At 46.1% G+C, this 18,815-nt stretch overlaps 1 protein-coding gene and 1 long non-coding RNA gene across 18 annotated transcripts; one reads left to right on the plus strand and one right to left on the minus strand.

Moving 5' to 3' along the window:
- Window positions 1–401: 401 nt before the first annotated feature.
- MLF1 (myeloid leukemia factor 1) lies at window positions 402–12,822 on the minus strand. 17 transcript variants are annotated; one of them, XM_086843942.1, is made up of 8 exons: window positions 12,635–12,779; window positions 8,055–8,259; window positions 5,692–5,736; window positions 4,799–4,885; window positions 4,364–4,492; window positions 2,746–2,905; window positions 2,349–2,481; window positions 402–2,218 (listed from the first exon to the last, which is right to left on the minus strand). In XM_086843942.1, exons 1-8 carry the CDS (start codon window positions 12,679–12,681, stop codon window positions 2,116–2,118), a joined length of 909 nt encoding a protein of 302 aa, XP_086700068.1. In that variant the 5' UTR covers window positions 12,682–12,779; the 3' UTR covers window positions 402–2,115. The 17 variants fall into 17 exon arrangements, with proteins under 17 accessions (XP_086700068.1, XP_086700067.1, XP_086700075.1 ...); XM_086843941.1 differs by having other exon boundaries at window positions 4,799–4,888; window positions 12,635–12,777; XM_086843949.1 differs by lacking the exon at window positions 12,635–12,779 and adding an exon at window positions 12,456–12,497.
- A 74-nt stretch (window positions 12,823–12,896) lies between these two features.
- On the plus strand, window positions 12,897–13,188 carry LOC111933279 (uncharacterized). Its single transcript, XR_002866615.2, has 2 exons — window positions 12,897–13,027; window positions 13,110–13,188. It is a non-coding gene; the product is annotated as an uncharacterized LOC111933279 (long non-coding RNA).
- The last annotated feature ends 5,627 nt before the right edge of the window (window positions 13,189–18,815 follow it).

Here is an 18,815-nt window from a genome sequence, read left to right on the forward strand (position 1 = left end):
TGCTCAGGTGCAGGGAAAGGGGAAAGGCTGGGATGGGCAGGGGGATGGGTGGCGCACACGGATCCCCTTGGAACACGTTAAGTGTTGAAATATATTCTTGATATAAAATTATTCCCCGGGAACTGCCTTTCATACCTGCAAAGGCCCCACAAGCGGGTCTGAAACAGAGAGAGACCTTTTCCATACTCTGTTTGGTTCAATCAAACTTTATTTTTTGTGGAAAAAGCACGCTCACCTCTGGAAATAGAGGGATATCCAGAGAATCCCAAAGTGCTTCTGCTAAATCTCATCCCATTCCACCCCTTCATGGGCAGGGACACTTCCCAAAACCCAGCTTTCCTTCACTGAATAATGCGTAAGTCCTTCTTGTAGTGCAGTGTAGAATAAACCAACAAACCCCATAAATAATAAATAACTTTATTGAAGAATTGCAGTTTCAGATGCTTTTACAGAGCACAACTTGTGCTTTACATTAGAGAACAGTCTTGGCGTAGCAAAGGGATCCGGAGGGAATATTCACCTCTTCTCATTGTCATTTCAAAACCCAGGATGTGCTTGTTTTATTTCACACAAAAATTTGAGTTTTCAGGTGAATTTTCCATTGAACAGCAGCAGCTCTCCAAGATTCCTGCTCAAACCCCAACACAGAAAACACTGCTGCTGTTAATTACTGAGAAGATTGTCTAAGAAATTAATTGCAGAATCCACGTTGTCTGCAGTGGATGCAAAATGAGCTCTGACTTTAAGGGGTGTCCAACTCCCCCCGACCCCCACTGCTCATTAAATGGTTCAATTATTGCCATTAATATTGATCACATCAACTTATTGCCACTGATACTTCTCTGATTCAGGAAGAGACCACAAGCAAATAAGTGTCCTTCCCTTTTCAGAGCTCAGCAGAAGTACTGCTGATTGAGTTTGCACATTAATAAACATTAATTAATTAAAATTAAATAATCTAGGGAAACTGCAAGATTAAATATGATTTAGAGGCTTTTTGGCCAAACAAATATTACTCTTAATGTACTAAACCCTATTTTATCATACAAACAGTACTTTTAAAGGCTACATTATAATGCAGCCTTGAATTTATGTAAGGCTTTAATGTTATTAATTTATATTATTTAATTTACAGAAATTCTGCTACACCACAGGGATAATTCTGTGTGGTAGAACAGTACAGGGACTGAATACCTGGAATCCCAGGATTTCCCTGCTCTCAGACACTGCTGGCTCTTCTAAACTCCTATCAAATGTAGATTTAGGGTCATTCTGCCCTCAGCAAAACACAAAGAACACAGAAAGGAGAGGGGTTCCTGTATCCAGGGTTCTTTAAAACACAAGAAATGGTGAAATCATTCCAGTTAAACTCATTTCTCCCATATATTTTTCCCATTAATAACTCCTGGTTGCAGCTGATCTCAGGACACCATTACTACTACAGGATAATTAAAGTAATTAAATACTATAGACAATCCTCAAAATGGAAAATGATGGGCCAAGTCCACAAAAAACAAACAAAGGATCAGGAATACAAAGCTGACAGTTCAGGCATGGGAAATGATGTGCAAGCACAGCTTATTAACATAAAACCTCTGATAAATTGAAAATATTGTAATTTTTCAGTATTTTCTCTCACCTCATGTTACACCAAGGTGAGTGTGTGGGTTCTGTAACCATTTATGACAGGATTTTAAAGGTACAGATAATAATGCTTTAAAGTGTATTCAAGTTCTGTTAACCTAGAAAATCACTAATCATTTCAGCAACCCAAAATAAAGGAAATTTACTTTCTGTGCAACATAAGAGTGGGAAGGAGGAGCTGCAGTACCAGGCTTAGTAAAACCTGAGATTGGTGCAGCTGGAGCAGAACAACTGCAAATCCAAGCTGGTTTTACCAGGATTAGAGAAGTTCCATAAAGTGCTTTTAGGCAGAAAGTTGCTGGGTTTGAATTCACTGAGGAGCTGAGGTTTGAAGGACATTCAGAAGCAGGAGGAGCAAAGGCACAACACAGAACAGAGATTGGTCACAAATCCAGGTATATTTTTATGGACAGGAGCACTGAGCACCATCATCTGCTGCAGGGAATCTCCATCCCAAGGGAATGGGGACAGTTATTTCCTGGAGCCCTTCAGGGGGACTTGAGTTCCTTTCACATTGAGAGCCTCCAAGGAATCCCTGGGCATTCTGGATCCTGGAGCTCCAAGTAGCTTCTCTCTGGAAAAAGAATAACAATGATCTCAATCTCTATGAAAAAAAGGAGGAATAAAACCTGCAGTGTCCCTTGGAACATTGCTCCAGAACTGGATTTTCCTTATCCTGCAGGATAACGGGGAACTATTTTTACCTTCTTGATCCACCTTGTCTGGGACTGTAATGGCCATTTCTGCATCTTGGAGCTTCCACAGCTCCTCTGCTTCTGCAAGGTCTGAACTTCATGATCTCGTTCTGCCACTCCTCATCAAAGGTGTCAGCCTCAGCTGAAAAACAGATACATTTATTTAAAATGTTCATAAAGAGAGGAAAAAAAAACATTTAATGAATATTAGGGGGTTTGGGTAGTCATTTTAAACTTCGGAGTCCACAATTCTCCACATGGCCTACAAATGTTTTTGGGGATCTGTAAAAGAGAATTCGGATTTGGAGACTTTCAGTTGAAAAATGCCTTTTAAGATAGCTCAAGCTGGAACTTCCAAATCAGAGTGTGAAACAGTGTAAAGCATAAACTGCCTAAAAAGACCTACATTCATCCAGGTTGATGAATTCTTGGTTCATCTCCTCATCCCCAGTCTTGGAGTTCTTGGATTTTTTGATGACATGAGCCCGATCGTGAATGTGGTGACCAATGGCTATTTTCTCCAGGCCAGTTTCAGAATCCTTCACTGCTTTTCTTGTCTCTTTAACCTGTCAAAAAAAGTGAACTGAGTGTCCTTCCAACTAAAAATGAGGTAGAAGAGTTCACAGAATCCCAGGATGGTTTGGGTTGGAAGGACTTAAAGCCCGTCCAGTGCCATCCCCCTGCAATGGCAGGGACACCTCCCACTGTCCCAGGTGCTCCCAGCCCTGTCCAGCCTGGCCTTGGGCACTGCCAGGGATCCAGGAGCAACCACAGCTCCTCTGGGAGAATTTCCTTCCAATATCCCATCAACCCTTGTCCTGGCACTCCAGGCCCACACAAATGGTTATTTCCTCCCTCAATAGTTTTATATCTTTCCTTTCAAAAAGCCAGGTTTTCCAAGCTTTTCCAATTCTCTCATTTCCTGTGTTGGCTGCAAACACACCAACAACACACAAATCAAGCCTATTTTCTTTTAGCCACCAGAGAGGGAAATGAAACACCACCTGAACTTTTTTAACTGGGTATGAATTATTGGGGAAAACCCCCTCAGTTTCAAAATGCTACAGAGCCAAGTTTCCAACAGAAGGAGCAACACCCGATGCCAAAATTCCCAGAGTGAGGAACAGCCAATTCCTGGGCTGTGGTGTTGACTGGCTTGGAAGCCAGGCTGCCCCTTATCAGTGTCCTGGGCTATTATTAGAAGCCTTGTGATAACAGGGTGTGCTGGAGCTGGGACACATTCCCAGCCAATCCTGCCCACAGCCTTTAGGGATCCTGTCTAGGCTTTCATGGCCTGTGCCAGGTTCACATTCCCAGTTCCCGGCAGGATTAGACACAACAGCTGCAAGGGAGCTCCAGCTCAGGGTTATGTAAGTGCCTGGGCAAAGGGGTGATTTGAAGGCAGGGGTTGCATAAATCAGTGCCTCTCCTGGAGTTTAAGTGGACAGGAAAAGGATTCATTACAGCAAAGAGAAGGGCACTGGAAAATTGCTGCTCTGTGCCCCGTTCTCCCAGCCTTGGATGGGTCTGTAATTTATTTTGAGGTGTACTTAAAACATAAAATTACAGGGAGGAAATCAGACCTTTAATACAGAGCAGGGTTTGAGAGCCCTGTGTTTCCCTTAATTCCCAACTCCTCTTTGTGCAGTCAGGGGATATTGGGCTCTGCTCCCAGGGAACAGGGACAGGAGGAGAGGGAACGGCCTCAGGCTGGGCCAGGAGAGGCTCAGGGTGCAATCAGCAGGAATTTCCCCATGGAAAAGGTGAATAAACATTGGAAGGGGCTGGCAGGGAGGTCTGGAGTGCCCATCCCTGGAGGTGTCCATGGATGCCTGGATGTGGCACTCAGTGACAAGGTGGGCATCGAGCACAGACTGGACTCGATCCAATCTCAGTGATCCCAGGATTCTGTAAATTCCAGGAGTAACTGCAGTAAAATCAGCTGCAGACACTGGCTTGGTGCAGCTGCACCCAAACCCAGGGCAGTGCCCAGCTCCTGTGTGCTGGATCCCAGCACCACTCACCCCTCCCGGAGCCGTGCGGGTCTGGGCCGAGGCTTGGAAAACTTTGGGAGGTCCATCCCCCACTTTGGAATATGTCATCATGGAGGAGGAGCTGAAACTGTGTCCGTTGGGTTGGATGGACAGGTCATCCTACAAAGCAAGGCAGGCTCATTAATGGAAGTTAAAACTTGTGGGTAAGAGTTATTCCTTATTATTTTATTATGGAAAATATCCCTTCACAAAACTAACCCTCCTGGCACCACATAAAACTTCAGTTTTATCTTCAAAGAATAAAGAAAAATTATAAACACACTATAATCTGGGCAAAACAATTAAATTCTTAGTACCTTCTTGAGATTAGTCCCTTTTTTCTTGGCATTATTTTCTGAGGAATATTTGAAATAACTGGCACTCTCCAGTACAATAAATTTAAGAATGATTTTAGAAAGAACTCACAAATTGCCTGTGCATTTCCAACATGTTGTTCCTCATGTTTGACATCATCCTGTCCATTGCAGAAAATGGATCCCCAAAATCTGCATCCTGCTAACAAAAAGGGGAAAAAAACCCCCTACAGTTAAAACAGTCTCAACTCTCCTAGGACTGGTTTTCACATGCATTTTTAACTCAAAAAGCTTTTCAGACTGTACTTCACACACAGACAAGCCAAAATGCATCTTTTCAAAAGGAAACCGAGGGAGCTGGATTAAGACAGAGATGCTGGGAAGATGAAAGTGGAAGATTTGTCACTCAGACATCAAACTGGCCACAAAATGAGTTTAACAAAAATGTTCACTGGATATTCAAATACCCAATTATTTCACAAATGTGTTCATAAACCTTCTGACCTCACCAGCTTCTGCTCTCAAAGTCCTGTATGATCCTTCAGGGTTTACATTTAAATCAATTCATTTCCAGAGTTGGGTATTTCAGCATTGCCAACTTAAAGCTGCATTTAAGCCCCAAATGAAGTAAAATTAAAGGTCAGAAAATCTTCAACTTATTTTTTGAGTACAAGGAATTGGAATCCTCTGGGCAAGATGATGGATATTTTACAGGATATTCCAAACCACAGCTGGAAAGCACTCACAGCCCAACTCCAGGGGCTGCTCTGCCTTACTGGGAGCAGTGGTTTTGTGTCACCCCCACAAAAACATTCTCCAGCAGCACCCCCAGGGGTTATCCCATCTATACCCAGAGGTTAATGCCCCTTAAAGGGTTTTTTTCCCTGGATTTTCTTATTCCCAAACCGCAAACAGCACCAAAAGCAGGATGCAAGCACAGAGCTCAGCCTCTGCCATGCTTTGGTTACACACAGCTTACACAGGAGCTACTCCAGGGATACTAACCCCTCTTCCAAAACCTACAAAGGGCATGAGGGAGAAGCTGGTGGCCTGGAAAAAAGGGAGCAACATCTGCAATTATAATCAGGAACAGCAGAAATCACTTTTATATGCAGTAGATTACACAAAACATTTCCCATCGAATCAGAATCACTCAGGAGGGCCTTGGTAATTATTTAATTAATCCCTGGGTATGTGGAAATAATATCTTTATACTGCTGATATTAGAAAGTGCTAATAAACATTGATAAGTGTGTGTGAAAAGCACTCAGAGCTTGGCAAACATTTGAGCCCCACAAGAACCTTTGTGCTGATTTCACACTTCAGGCCCCACCCTGCAATGCTCCACTGCTGAAAGCTGATTAAAATCAACAAATCAGCAAATGATGCCAGGGATATTGAGCACTCCTGCATGGCAGGGCACTGAGATCCTGGGAAACACAGGGGTGTTTCCAGGAAAGCCAGACTGGAGAGTCAGATAAGGCCTGCAGACACACAGGGTGGCAGAAGGACCAAACCCTTTGCAGAAACTTTAATGGAAAAAGAAGGAATTCTCCATTCTGGAATAGCCTTAGGAATTCCTCAGGTTTCTGTCAGGACAGATTAGGCAGAGCTGTAAATAGTAATATATATTTTTTCTCTCAAGTCCTCACCAGTAAGAGTTATTAGACATCCAAAACTTATAAACTCTGCCTTATAACACTAAAAAGGCACTAAAAGCTGTTAAACATTTGCCTGATATACAGGATAATCAGATATCCCAAAACCCCCAATTAACAGTATCTCTTAATATGTTTTAGCAAATTCCTCCTTCCCTAAAAAATGAACTGGAGAAAGGAAAAGCAGTTTTAAGTCTACAGTGGCACACACTGAGTTGTCCCAACGAATTTGGTTTCTTTTAAAGCAGTTTTAGGCCTGCTGCAATTTAATTAAACACACAATTACAACACTACTAATCAGGGGAAGTTCTTTGAATGAAGTATATTTAACATGGCAGCAAAATTCTGCTTTTTCCTGCACAAAAATGTAATTTTAAGGGTTTAAATCCTTGGTGGAGCAGCAGTTTGAGATGACAAGGCAAAGCAATCAGTGCTGAGTCTGGTGTGACATCTGACAGCCCTTCAGTGGAACAGGAGGAACATCAAAAGATCCTGGGAAGGGTTTAGCAGCTGTGGAATTCTTTTGTGCTTGTCAGGCTAACACAGAGCTCTCCTACCTTTAACTTTTGCTGCAGCCTCAGATAAAGGGTTTGGGCCTCACATTTGTCCCTCATTGCAGGAACAGGGACACAACCCCTGAGCTTTAAAGCTGAGCTTTGACAGGTTCTTTTTCTACAGGAAAAAACTCTGATCTGGCTTTAGGCACCACTGATCCAAGGCCTGAGGATCAGCAGAGGGAAGCTCATGCCCTAATTAGATGCAGTTTCTATATTTGCCAGGAACTGGATGAGCAGGGGAAGGAATGTGCCAGTTCCCCTCTGGAGCTGCAGGTGACAGGCTCTGTTCCAGCCCTGGCCTGGCCACCAGCCCCTGTCACCTGCCTTTTCTTCCAACGGTCTTTGAAAATCCCATGGGATTCACTAAAGCTACAGGGAGGCAGCTGCTGAGTATCTGGAGGGGAAGGAACCAGCTCCCAACGTTTATCCTCTATAAATACAGCTCTAGATAAGGGTTAGATATGATTGTCCTGCATGCCCAGAGCTGAAAAAACACTTTCATTAAACACAGATCATCAGTTTCACTTGGTAACACACAGGAATACTGAATTTCACACCGATTTCCCTGAGCTTTAATTCTTACAGGTTTGTATCTAAGGGAATATTAACAATCAGCCCAAATTCAGAGCATGAAGTGTTTATTCCTGGCTGAAACAGGGTTAAAAATCCATGAATGATATTCCTAAGGTGATGAAAGGCAGGCTTGTGGAAATCAAACTGAAATAGCTGCACACAAGGGACTGAAGTGCACAGGGAAGGCACAAATACATCGTGGAATTTTGGAATGGGTTGGAAGGGACCTGGAAGGAACCTGGCCTTGAACCCTTCCAGGGATAGGGCAGCCACATCCAGGCACCTTTTAAAGTTAAAAAGGAAATAGATGTGCAGAGAATGTGGGACATTTTTAGTGCCTCTCTTGAACAGAAACATTTCACGTGTTACATTTATGAAAGCCAGCGCTGGATAAAGGATCAGATGTTCATTAATGGCTGTTCAGTGATCAGTAAAACCCAGACTCTGATCAGCCCTGAAGAAACCTACAGTGGAGTCATTCCCAATTCCCTGAGTGATGAAACAGCTGGAAGGAGCTTCCAAGAGTGGATCCAGGCCTGTTTCCCAGGAAATGCAGTCCCTGGAGCTCAGGAACACTTACCCTGCGAGTGCCCCTGACAGCCACCTGGGAGTCCTGCTGGGCTCTGCGCTCTGCTCTCCTCTGCTCTGCTCTCCTCTGCTCTGCTCTCCTCTCTGCAGGTCTCTCCTCTCCATCCGGGAGGCTCAGGAATGGATCCCGCCCAAACGGCTCCGAGAAGCTCTTCATCATCTGCCTCATGTGCTCATGGTGGGCAGCAAAGGGATCCCTGCATTCCAGAGAGCCACTGGGTTATTCCAGCTCCGGGATATTTCAAACTCTGGTTTTTAATATTCCATAGGGTTCTTTATCCGGAATTATTACTTTAATAGGATCCAACTGGGCTATCTCCAATTCCTCATAAACTCTGATTTTCTGTTCCCTTCCCACCTCTCTCAGGTTGGGTGTTTGAGATCTAGTTTCTCTCAGCTGCCCTCACTGCTCTGCTGGGTGTCCCTATTCCTTTTCCTCATCTTCTCCAGAAATATCCATCCTTGGCTGCCCCTTTCACTCCAGCCTGTGTTCAATACCTGCCAGAACCATGAACTGTCTCGTATTTTATTTATCACTATTTCAACCTCCAACACCTGGCATTAAAATAATTTCTTTTTAATTTTCCCCCTTCATCTCCCAAAGCTCAGCACAGTCCTATTCACTGAACTCCTTGTGTCCCACTGGATCCCCCCTCAGCCCTCAAATTTATTCTGCTGGCAGTTCCCATCCTACTTTTTCTTCTCCCCGTCCCACATCTTAAAAATACCAATTATCCAAAATTGAGGCCAGTTCCATCTCCTGTAGTCACCCACTGCTCCACCTTTGCCTTCCCTCTCCGCAAATCCTGTTCCCAAATCCCTTTCTTGTGCTTAGGAAGGAGATTCTCCTTTCATTTTCCCTCTTTCTCTCCTCTGCCAAAACCCCACAGATCCCCACTGGAATTCTCAAAGCTTGGCTTGCAAGGAAAACATTGCTCAACTGCCCTAACTCTCTAAGCTGGACAAGACCTGATATTCCTAATTAAGGCCAAAAGAGGGGCAAAGCAGAAATTTTTCCCAAGTACAGGGTATGAGCAGTGCTGCTGCCTGAGGGCCAGGCTGCAGATGAACACTTCCCATACAAATTACCCTGGTTCATTTCCTCCTTCCATCTCATTTTCCTCTTTGCTATCCCACTGAAAAACACTTTATTACCATGAACACTCACTTCCCAGCTACGTTTATTTAGGTTTAATACACTTTATTCTCCTTCTTCTCAATTCCTGGCATTCCCCACATGCTCCAGGACACCAGAGCCTTTCCCAGGACATTTCAGGAGGAGAAGCTTCAGGTTGTTCCTGCCTTTTCCCTGCCCAGTTATCTCCTGCCCAGCTTTTCTGCTCCCCACCCCTTATCTCCAGCCCACAAAAAGCACTTCCCACATCACGTGGCTACTTTGATCTCGTGCCAAATCACACTTAATGTTTATTTTTTTCCCTTCCAAGTGAAAAAAGACAAACATGAAGTTGGATTCATTTTGGAATAACTTTTTTTTAACACAAAAATATCCCTCTAAGCTACACCCAGACTTAAACTCGGCCCAAAAGAGATTTTTGAAATAATTTAGTGATGCCATGGAGCAGCCCCTGCCCTGCTCCCCACTTTGGCTCCAGCCCTGGGGTCTGGATCCTCACTGCAGGATGAGGAACAGATGGAAAAAGTCCTGGCATGAGCCAAGGACAGGGAATCACACCGGCACCACCTCGGGATGTTCACAATTCCAGCAGATCCCAAACCCCAGAGAGGATTGGTTACCAGACACAAAAAGCTCCTTAGTACCAAGGACAGGGAAATCAGATACAAACTGGGGAATGACAGCCTCAGGAACAGAAAGAAAGGTTCCAAATTCCCAATTTTAGGGAGTAATTAATAAAAAGAATGAATGCTTCCAAGCCTCAAAAGAAACACCCCAATATTGGTATGATCTGGGGTAGGGTAAAAACCAATGGGAAGGGAACAAAAAATCCATTTGGAAAACGAAGTTTCCAAGGAATTAAACCTTGATGGTTCCAGAAACTCAAACCAGAATTCAAGAGGAGCCCACCCTGACAAACAGAGCTGAACTGAACAAGGCAAAGCCTCTGCAGGGGACCTGCAGGGTTTTAAGATCCTTGCTCCAAGCACAGATTTAATGGGATGGCAGCAGGTGTAGGACACTCTAATTTAACAATTATTGACTTAAAATAGGACCTTCTATTTTTTTTAAGGGACTTTTGATGAGAAGGACGTGATCTCTGTTACAGCATAAAAGTGATGAGGAGAAAGTGATGGGTTCATAGGGTTTTGCACACCAAATCTGTGCCCTTCCCATGTTAAATACTAAATTATTTTTAAAATTAAATTCTGCATGGAGACAAACAATTTATACATTTATTGTTCTAGCACTCTGCAGTAACAGAATTTTGTCAGATATGTATTAACCTGACCCTCACCTGACATTAAACATGCAAGTGTAACTTTACTGCTTTCTTCAGGGCATGAAAAATCAGTCCTAGAACCTTAAGTACTTACTACTTTTATAAACTGTACTTTGTATTAAGATGTGTTTCTTTTCTATTAGATATTAGGTGGAAATATCAGATTTATTTTTTTTTCCCCACTCAGGAAGTTATGTAAGGCTGCAGGTTCCCTCTGGAGAGAACACCTGGCACAATAAACTGAAGAGAATTAAATCCAGAGCGTGCAGTTGGCAGGAAAAACACAACTCCTGCACCTGGGCAGGGTTTCAGGGATGGATCCCAGCACCTTTGGGTGAGTGACTGCTGCTTCCCTGGGACAGCTGCTCACACAGGGGCTCCAACCCAGGCACTATTTCCAGTTCAGCATCAAACTCTCTCCTTATGAGGCAGCTGGAGCCTATTATGACACTATTTTGGAAGCTAATCTTATCTGAGGTAATCAGCTCATTTCCTTCACTAGATGCAAAACAGACTGATGAGGACAGTGCTGAGAAAATGAGTCTCAATTTCCAGCTCATCTTTCCCACACACTCTCTGCCTCTACCTCCTACAATCCTTTTTTCCCTACACCAGTGGCTACAACAACAAGGAATAAATTAATAAATAAGCAATTGTTATTTCAAACAAGACCTAAATTCTATTATTACTTTAATTTCATGCAGAGGATCTGCATAGGGAAGTTTCCTGCATAGAACTCACGAGTTGTTATAACAGCAGGAATATTCCTAGAGACCAAGAGTGCTAATCTGTGTGGCACAGCTTTGGGAATTCTCCTGGAATGTGCTGGAGCTCAGCAGGAGATTCTCCTTTAAGCAGCCCCAGCCAGAGCTGCCAGTAACCAGGAGATGCAGACAACAAACCACATCACAGGGCCTGCTGTTCCCTTCCTCACCCACCCCTTATCTAATTAAATTCCTGAGAGTTTTTTCAAAGATTTAAAATAATTATCTAGGCTCCTCAGAGTGCTCTGATCCTATTTTCATCCACTACAAATTACAGTTTCTGACCAAAGACATGAAATGGGGCCAGAGCAGGTAACTCAGTAGTTCTGGCTGAGGGGAGAAGCATTTACATCACTCACTACTTACATTTAGATTCCAGCAGCAAATGAAGATTCCCACAGGGAATAAACTGGGATCAGACTTGAATACAGACAAGAGGCACCACTGTGCCCACGGTATGGAAAAGGAATCACAGAATGGTTTGGGTTGGAAAGGACTTTAAAGATGATCCTGTTCCACCCCTTGCCATGGGCAGGGACAGCTTCCACCAGCCCGGGCTGCTCCAACCCTGAACAATTCCAGGGATGCGGCAGCCACAATTTCTCCGGATAACCCGGATAACCTAATTCCTCACAGGGAATAAGAACAAAACCCAGTGTGCTGAGGTAAAGCACCGGCGTTCCCTGGGGAAACGAGCACAGTTTGCCATGGGTGCTCTGACACGCGCGTCGGCAAAGTTCCAATTGAAGAACTCCGGTGTTCAAAGTAGTGCCGGCATCGAGAAGCGTTCAGAGCCAGCCTGTGGCTAAGTTTTTAATTAAACACGCACACGGATCCGGATGAGCTGCACTGCTCAGAACCTGTCTTTAGGAGACTGAAGAGCAAACAAACTCTCGAATCTCCAGGCAGGGAGGTGAAGATCTCTGTTTGAAACGTGGATTAAACCCTTCCCTGCTGAGAGGGGAGGCACACTCAAGTCTCGCTATTGAACCTCTCTGAGGACGTTTAAGCCCTGCTTAAAGCCCGGCTTTAGGGGGGCTGGGACACACGGGCGGTTAAACGGCGCCGACAGCGGCACCGACCCCGCTCCTTCCTCCGGCCCCTTAACCCGCCCCGACCACCGCTCCTTCCTCCTGCACTGACCCCTTCAGCCCGCCCTGAGCCCGGTCCCGACCCCTTTAACCCGCCCCGATCCCTTTAACCAGCACCGACCCCCTGTTCTTCCACCCGCTCCGATCCCCGCAGCCACCTCAGCCAACGGCCGCTCCCACACACCCACCCGCCCGCTTACAGCCCCGGAGCGGCCCGTCGGAGCCCACCGCCGCCTCAGCCCCCTCTCAGCCGATCCCCCTCCGTCTGAGCGCCGTGCCCTGCAGCCGCCCGCCGCTCACCTGAAGAAGGGATCGTCCTCGAAGCACCTCCGGAACCCCCCGAACATGGCGGCGGCCGCTGCACTCTGCGCGACCGCCGCCCCGCGCGACCCCTCCTCACCGCGCTTCGCCCCGCCCCTCCTGCGCACGTGACAAGCCACGGCCGCTCTCATTGGCCGGAGCTCCGTGAGGGGCGGGGCCTCCAGCGAGGGGCGGGGCTCCCCCCTGAGGGGCGGGGCTCCCCGCGCGCCGCCGTTACCGCGGTGACCGCCGCTCCAGAAGGTTCCCGGGATCGGGAATCGGGAAAATTCCCGGGAATCGGGAAAATTCCCAGAAATCGGATAAATTCCCGGAAATTCGGGAAAGGCGGAAAATGCGAGAATTGCAGGAGTCGCGGCCTCGCTGTGCCACGGGGTGCGCCCCGCTCCTGGGGAGTGTGAGGCGGGGACAGGCCCGGCTCCGGCGATTTTAGAAATAATTCTGATTTTTCCGGTAGATGGCAGTAAAATAAAGCTGCGGGCTCTTCCCGGCGCCTGGAAACCGGCGGGACAGAAAGCATCAGGAGGCTGGAGCGAGGTATGCATAGGCTTTTCCAGGGAAACAGCCGTGAGGAGGATGGATGGATGCCGTGAGGGATGGAGCAAGGCCCGGGATGCTCCAGGATCAGCGTTCCAGGGCACATCCCCTTCACAAGGCTCTGGGACTGTTCATTATCGCTTCCCTGCCCTGCTCGGGAATTTGTAACTTCCAGCTCAACAGGGAAAAAGTTTCAGCAGGAAAAAGCAAATAAAGGGAAAACCCCCCAGCAGACCTGGAATAGTCACAGGGAGGTTTCAGTCAAAAAATGGATTTGGGAGATCTTTCCCAGCCTTAAACATAGAAGATTTTGAGATGAAGTTCTAGCCTTAAATAGAGATTTTTAATAAATAATAAATAAGATGAATAAGAAATTCATCTTTTAAATAAGATGAATTTCCAGGAGCAGGAGAATTTGCAGAATTTTGTGTTTGATACAGGAATTATCTTAAAGAAAATCCACCTGACTGGTTTGTGACAAGTGAACATTCCAGCCTGGAACGGCCCTAAAACCAACCAGAGCATCTCTCTTAATCAGAATATTGACAAGTAATTAATAAATGGCCACTGTAAATGATTTAATGACTATGCTAAAGACGCTGCTTGTGGCGTTTTTAGTGTGAATAAACTTTATCTTCAGAGCAGTTTTAAATAGTTCTAAAATCTTGGAATAACTGCGGTGCAGAGGTTGAGATTATAAAATATTTGTAATATTCTGTGTGTGGCTTGAAACAAAGCTGAATTCTGTGTGTGAGCAATAAACCCCATCCCAACTGGCCTGAGATTTGGCTGTGAAAAGCCCAGAAGAGGCAGAGCTGCTGTTTTATTTGCTGTTCTCTCATCCCCAGAGATCACCTGGGCAGTCCTGGGGTCACTCTTTCCCTGGCAGTGTTCCCTGCCCACCGTCACTCCCCAGAAACATTCCAGCCTGGAGTGAATCCCAAAGCCCTGGCTGGGATCTGAGGGAATTCCAGCAGCTGGCAGCAGGATCAGTGCTCACCTGGTACTGAGATGTGCAGAGATGTTGTCGTTCCTCTTGGATGTCTCCTCCCCACTTTGGGCCAAATCCCTGCAGCGTGATGGATCCTGATGGAACAAGGATCTCCTCTCATGGAAACACTCCAGGCTTTTCTAATCCCACCTGGTTATCCCAGGCATGTTTTCCATGGGGAATGTAAGGAGGGAACAGGACAGAGGGGATGAAATCCCAGTGCCAGAGGGCAGGGCTGGATGGGATACTGGGAAGGAATTGTTCCCTGGGAGGGGCTGGGATGGAATTCCCAGAGAAGCTATGGATCCCTGGATCCCTGGCAGTGCCCAAGGCCAGGCTGGATGGGGCTTGGAGCAGCCTGGGACAGTGGGAGCTGTCCCTGCCCATCCAGGTGGATCTTTAAGGTCTCTCCCAACCCAAACCATTCCATGATTCCCAGAACTCAGCCCTGTAAAAAGAAATTATTTCTGACCCTGGGCAGGGGATGTGGAACTTTCCCACAGCTGTTCCCAGCACTCATCACCCACACTTCCCTGGTCCCAGGGATGAAACCTCTCTCCAGCCAGAGCAGCTCCAGCTCTGGATCCTGTGCAGGATCTCAGGGATCAGGGCTGCAGTGGGTGTTCCTTTCCCCTTTTCCTGGATCCTGTGCAAGATCCCAGGGATCAGGGCTGCAGTGGGTGTTCCTTTTGCAGCTGTTGGAAGGAGCTCATTATGGGATGCTGGGTGCCAGGGATGCAGGGCTGTGTTTGCACAGGGATCTCTTTAATTGCTCAGCCTTTCTCCAGGTCTGGGGCTGCTGCAGCTCCAGCTCCTTTGTGCAGATTAAAAGAGTTCTGTAAGGAACTCCTCGTGCTGCAGCTCTGTCAGCCTGGAGGGCATCTCCAATGAGATTAATGATGTCTGCCTTAATAGAAGAAAACTTTGCATAAATGAGATTATGGTTTCTGCTGAAACCTGCCAACTCTTATTCATTTGCAGTAAATATTATCTTTAATTAAAAGTTTTAAGGTAGCTTGTTCCTGAGCTAATGAGATCTACAGTGATTTCCCTTAGGAATTAATTTACCTTCTTAATTCTCATTCATTTTGGTGATAGGACTATTTAAATCTGCTCCAGACTTCAGAGCTTTGTTGAGCACATTCAGCCAGAACAAAAGGTCATTTTGCCATATTGATGTTTTGTTGGTATTTGTAATTCCCTTGTTCTCTCTCCATTCCAAAGATCCCTGTTTAGGTGCCTGCCCCAAACATTTCCTTCCAACCCTTGAGTTCCTCTTAACACTGAGAGGTTTTTTTTCCACAGCCATTTCCCTTTGGATTTGTGTTTTCTGTTCCCTCCAGAGTAAAACTCGATTCTGATTGTGATCAACCTTTTCTATAAAACACTCTCAAATCTGTGGGAAACACTTGGTGCAGCTGCTGACCAACACAGGAATATTTCTGCTTTTCTGGGAAATCATCCTCTCTAATTCCTCTCCAAGGATTATTTGGAAGCAGCAGGGATGCTTTAACACTTGGAGGTGAAAATTGAATTCCTGCACATGTGTTTGAGTGGGAAAAGTGCCAAACTGGAGACCTGGAGCCAGAGCCCTTCCTGAGGCTGGGCACAGTGCTGCTGCCCAGGCTGAAATCAGTTATCCAGCAGAACTAAATGACAAGGTTCCCTTCTTTGAAACAGAAATACAGATGGAAATGAAACAGCAAATTTCCAAAGAAATACCTGGTTTGTACACACAAAGAAGAAGCCAAGAGGAAAGAAAGAATGAATGCTCCTTTGTCAGCAGCAGCAGATTTTTCTGTTGAAATCCAGTCAGAATCCCGTGAGTCTCCTCTGAAGATGCTGGGTCTGACAAGGTTTAGAAGTTGGGTAATTAATTACCCTAACGAGGGAAATGGGGAAATTAAAGCAAGTGTTGACCAGAGGTGGTTTTGTTCTGATGAAGTACAAAATACCTGTTCAGGACTATGCTGTCAGCCTTACCTGGATAAGCTGAATCCTATTTTATACAAGATGCAAACCAGGGAAAGACAATTCCTCTCTGTAGGAAAAAATTCAATTTCTTTTACTGTTGTTCCGATTTTTTTCCATTTCCCACCCAACAACTTGTGACAGAAAACCTCCCCATGTCCTCTCTTTGTGTGTAATTAGGAAATACCCCTAAAAACAGCTCTTGTGTGTCTGCAGCTGATAAAAGGAGTCACTTAGAGGCTGCAGGAGGAACTCCTGACTGCAGCAACTCCTAACCCTGAACTTGCAGCACCAAAAAAGGGGAAGAAACACATTTTGGGGCCTGGGCTGGGCTATAAATAGAGCTGTCACCAACTCGTGCAGGCTGCTGATGACCTTCCTTTTATAGCTCACTGCAGCCCAGCTTCCTCCAGCCTTCACAAATCAGAGATTATTAATTAAGGATGAGCTAATAAATAACGCTGGCAGGGCAGCAAATGTCCTGTGAGAGCAGGAGGGATGCTCGGGTGTGTCGGGGGTGTTCTGGCACTTCTGTGTTCACAATGTCTCAGCAAAGTGGGAAAATTGGATTTTTTTGGGTCTGTTCCTTTGAGGAAGCTGAAAATTGGTGCCAAACAGCAATGTAAAGCACCAATGTGAGCACAAAATCCCAGGAACTGTGGGGACTGCCAGGCTGGATTAGCTGGGATGTGTCCTTGGTGTTCTCTGTAGGATTTAGCCAGGCTGCTGTTTGGTGAGGAAATGCCAGATGTGACACAGCCAGCCCAAGGCCTGGGCACCACTGGCATCCCAACTCATTCCCAAAACAGCCAGGATAAGCTTTTGGGCTTTTAAAAAAGTCCTGGGATGTTGCTTTTCAAATCATCTCTACAGCAATGATCCATTGGAGAATTCCTGAGGTTTGGGCTTTAATGAATTCCTGACCTTAATTTGCCATCGTGTGAGCCCTGATTTTTGTGACCTTTATCTTTTCCCCTTGATTTTGTTCAGCAGAGTAAAAATTGAGGCACACAAAGATTCTACCAAAACACCATGACCAAGAGCTGGCTCCAGTGGGAGCTCCAGCACCGACTCCAGGATTTGATCCAAACTAAGATTTGTTTAAATGGGCTCTGCTGCCATCGTGGGCAGCACCTGGAAAAGCTTTGGAAGCACAGGGAGCACAGGGAATTCTGATCCAGAGCTGCAGCTCTCTCAGTTTGCCATTCCCAAGTCACCAAAAAATACCTGTTGAAGGAACATCTTCTGTAGGATGACAGAGTTAGCCCTTAAATCCTGGCAGCTTCTCTGTGGTGCTGGAAGGGAGGGAAAAAATTCCTGCTCCGGCTCCAGCAGTGGGTGAGGAGAGGGAAAACTTGGATTTTGGTGTTTCCTTCAGCAGCACATCCCAGCAACACATGTGGGAAGTCACTGATTCCTCTGCAAAGCTGGAGAGACACCAGGAGCAGAAATCCTGGGATTTTGGGTGGCATTTTGGAGGTTTTTCCCAGGGAAAATCGGTCTCAGGTTAATGGTGAAGGTCATCCAAACTGAGCCCAGGCATGCCACAGCCTCAAGCTGGAAAATCAGACAAAAGTACAGAACAGATAAAAAATCCAACCTGGGCAGCAAGAGCTGCTTGATTTATTTAGGGCTTCCAGGAGCCCTTTTCCATAGGGATCCAAATCCAAGTTTTCCTGTGACTGGCACCAGGTGAAGGCACTTCCAGTCCCTCTTTAGAACCCATGCCCAGCTCAGGCCACGCTGGGTTTGTTCCAAAGGCTCTCCTGCCTCAGGCAGCTAAAAATGCCTCTTGCTACCCCAGCAGATCTCATTAATTCCATGTTCCAATTAGTCCTGGACAAACTGAGTGTACTCAGTGCACAAGTTATCACAACATCGAGTTACCAGCTCAGGTTCTGGCTGATTTCACAGGGAGGACGAGGATTAATTGTCAGCTCTCATCAGCCAGGAGAGGTTTCACTGCTCACTTGAGAAAAAACCCCAGCTTTTATTACACAATTACTTCTTAATTACATTCCTTGCAGCCCCAAACTTCCAAACATTTAGCTCTGCTAACCCAGCTAGTGAGAAACAGCAGACTTAGTAAAAATAGGAGTTTTCCAACTATTTTGGGAAAAATGGGAGCACCTGGGGACCCTGCTCCATTCTCTGCCCAGCAATGTCAGGAGCAAGGTTGAAGGAAACCTGAGAGGGCTCAATCAGGGCTCCATCCCCAGCAGCTCTGGAGGGATCAGCAGTTCCTATTTCCATTTCCCATGGATTGGCAGAAATGAGGCGTCCTCCCTCCTTCCAGGTGGGCTCAGAGCTGCTCTGCAATTCCCAGAGGTTTAGGCGTATTTTAGGTGTATTTTCAGTGGGAGAGGCCTTTGTCTTGTGCAGTTCCAGAGCTGATTTCAGCTGAGGAGCCTCCCCAGCCCCCTCCAGCCCTGGGTTCAGTCCCAGGCTCCAGCTGATCCCTCCTCACTGAGGTTTCTGGAGTTCAAGGATCCCCACTAAAAATAACTCCCTCCTTGTAACCTGACAAATGGAAAACTGTCATCATCCAGAGGGCTGGGTTTGGGTTACTGCTGGAGAGAGGCTTTGGGATCAGCCAGTGCTGCTCTCCTGGAGTGACTGCAGCAGCAGGAGCAACACTGGATCTGCTGGCCACCAGTGTTTTCT

This window comes from Cyanistes caeruleus, chromosome 10, assembly GCF_971803275.1.
Source record: "Cyanistes caeruleus chromosome 10, bCyaCae1.hap1.1, whole genome shotgun sequence".
NCBI lineage: Eukaryota > Metazoa > Chordata > Aves > Passeriformes > Paridae > Cyanistes > Cyanistes caeruleus.

What these genes read in the sequence shown, in the direction of transcription:
- MLF1 (XM_086843943.1), bottom strand. Translation starts at nt 12,786, where the DNA reads ATGAGAGCGGCCGTGGCTTGTCACGTGCGCAGGAGGGGCGGGGCGAAG. An exon ending in CTGTCAGGGGCACTCGCAGG is followed by an intron (nt 4,889 to 8,054) that starts GTAAGTGTTCCT and finishes CCTTTTTGTTAG; the next exon opens with CAGGATGCAGATTTTGGGGA. An exon ending in CCCGCACGGCTCCGGGAGGG is followed by an intron (nt 2,906 to 4,363) that starts GTGAGTGGTGCT and finishes TTTTTTTGACAG; the next exon opens with GTTAAAGAGACAAGAAAAGC.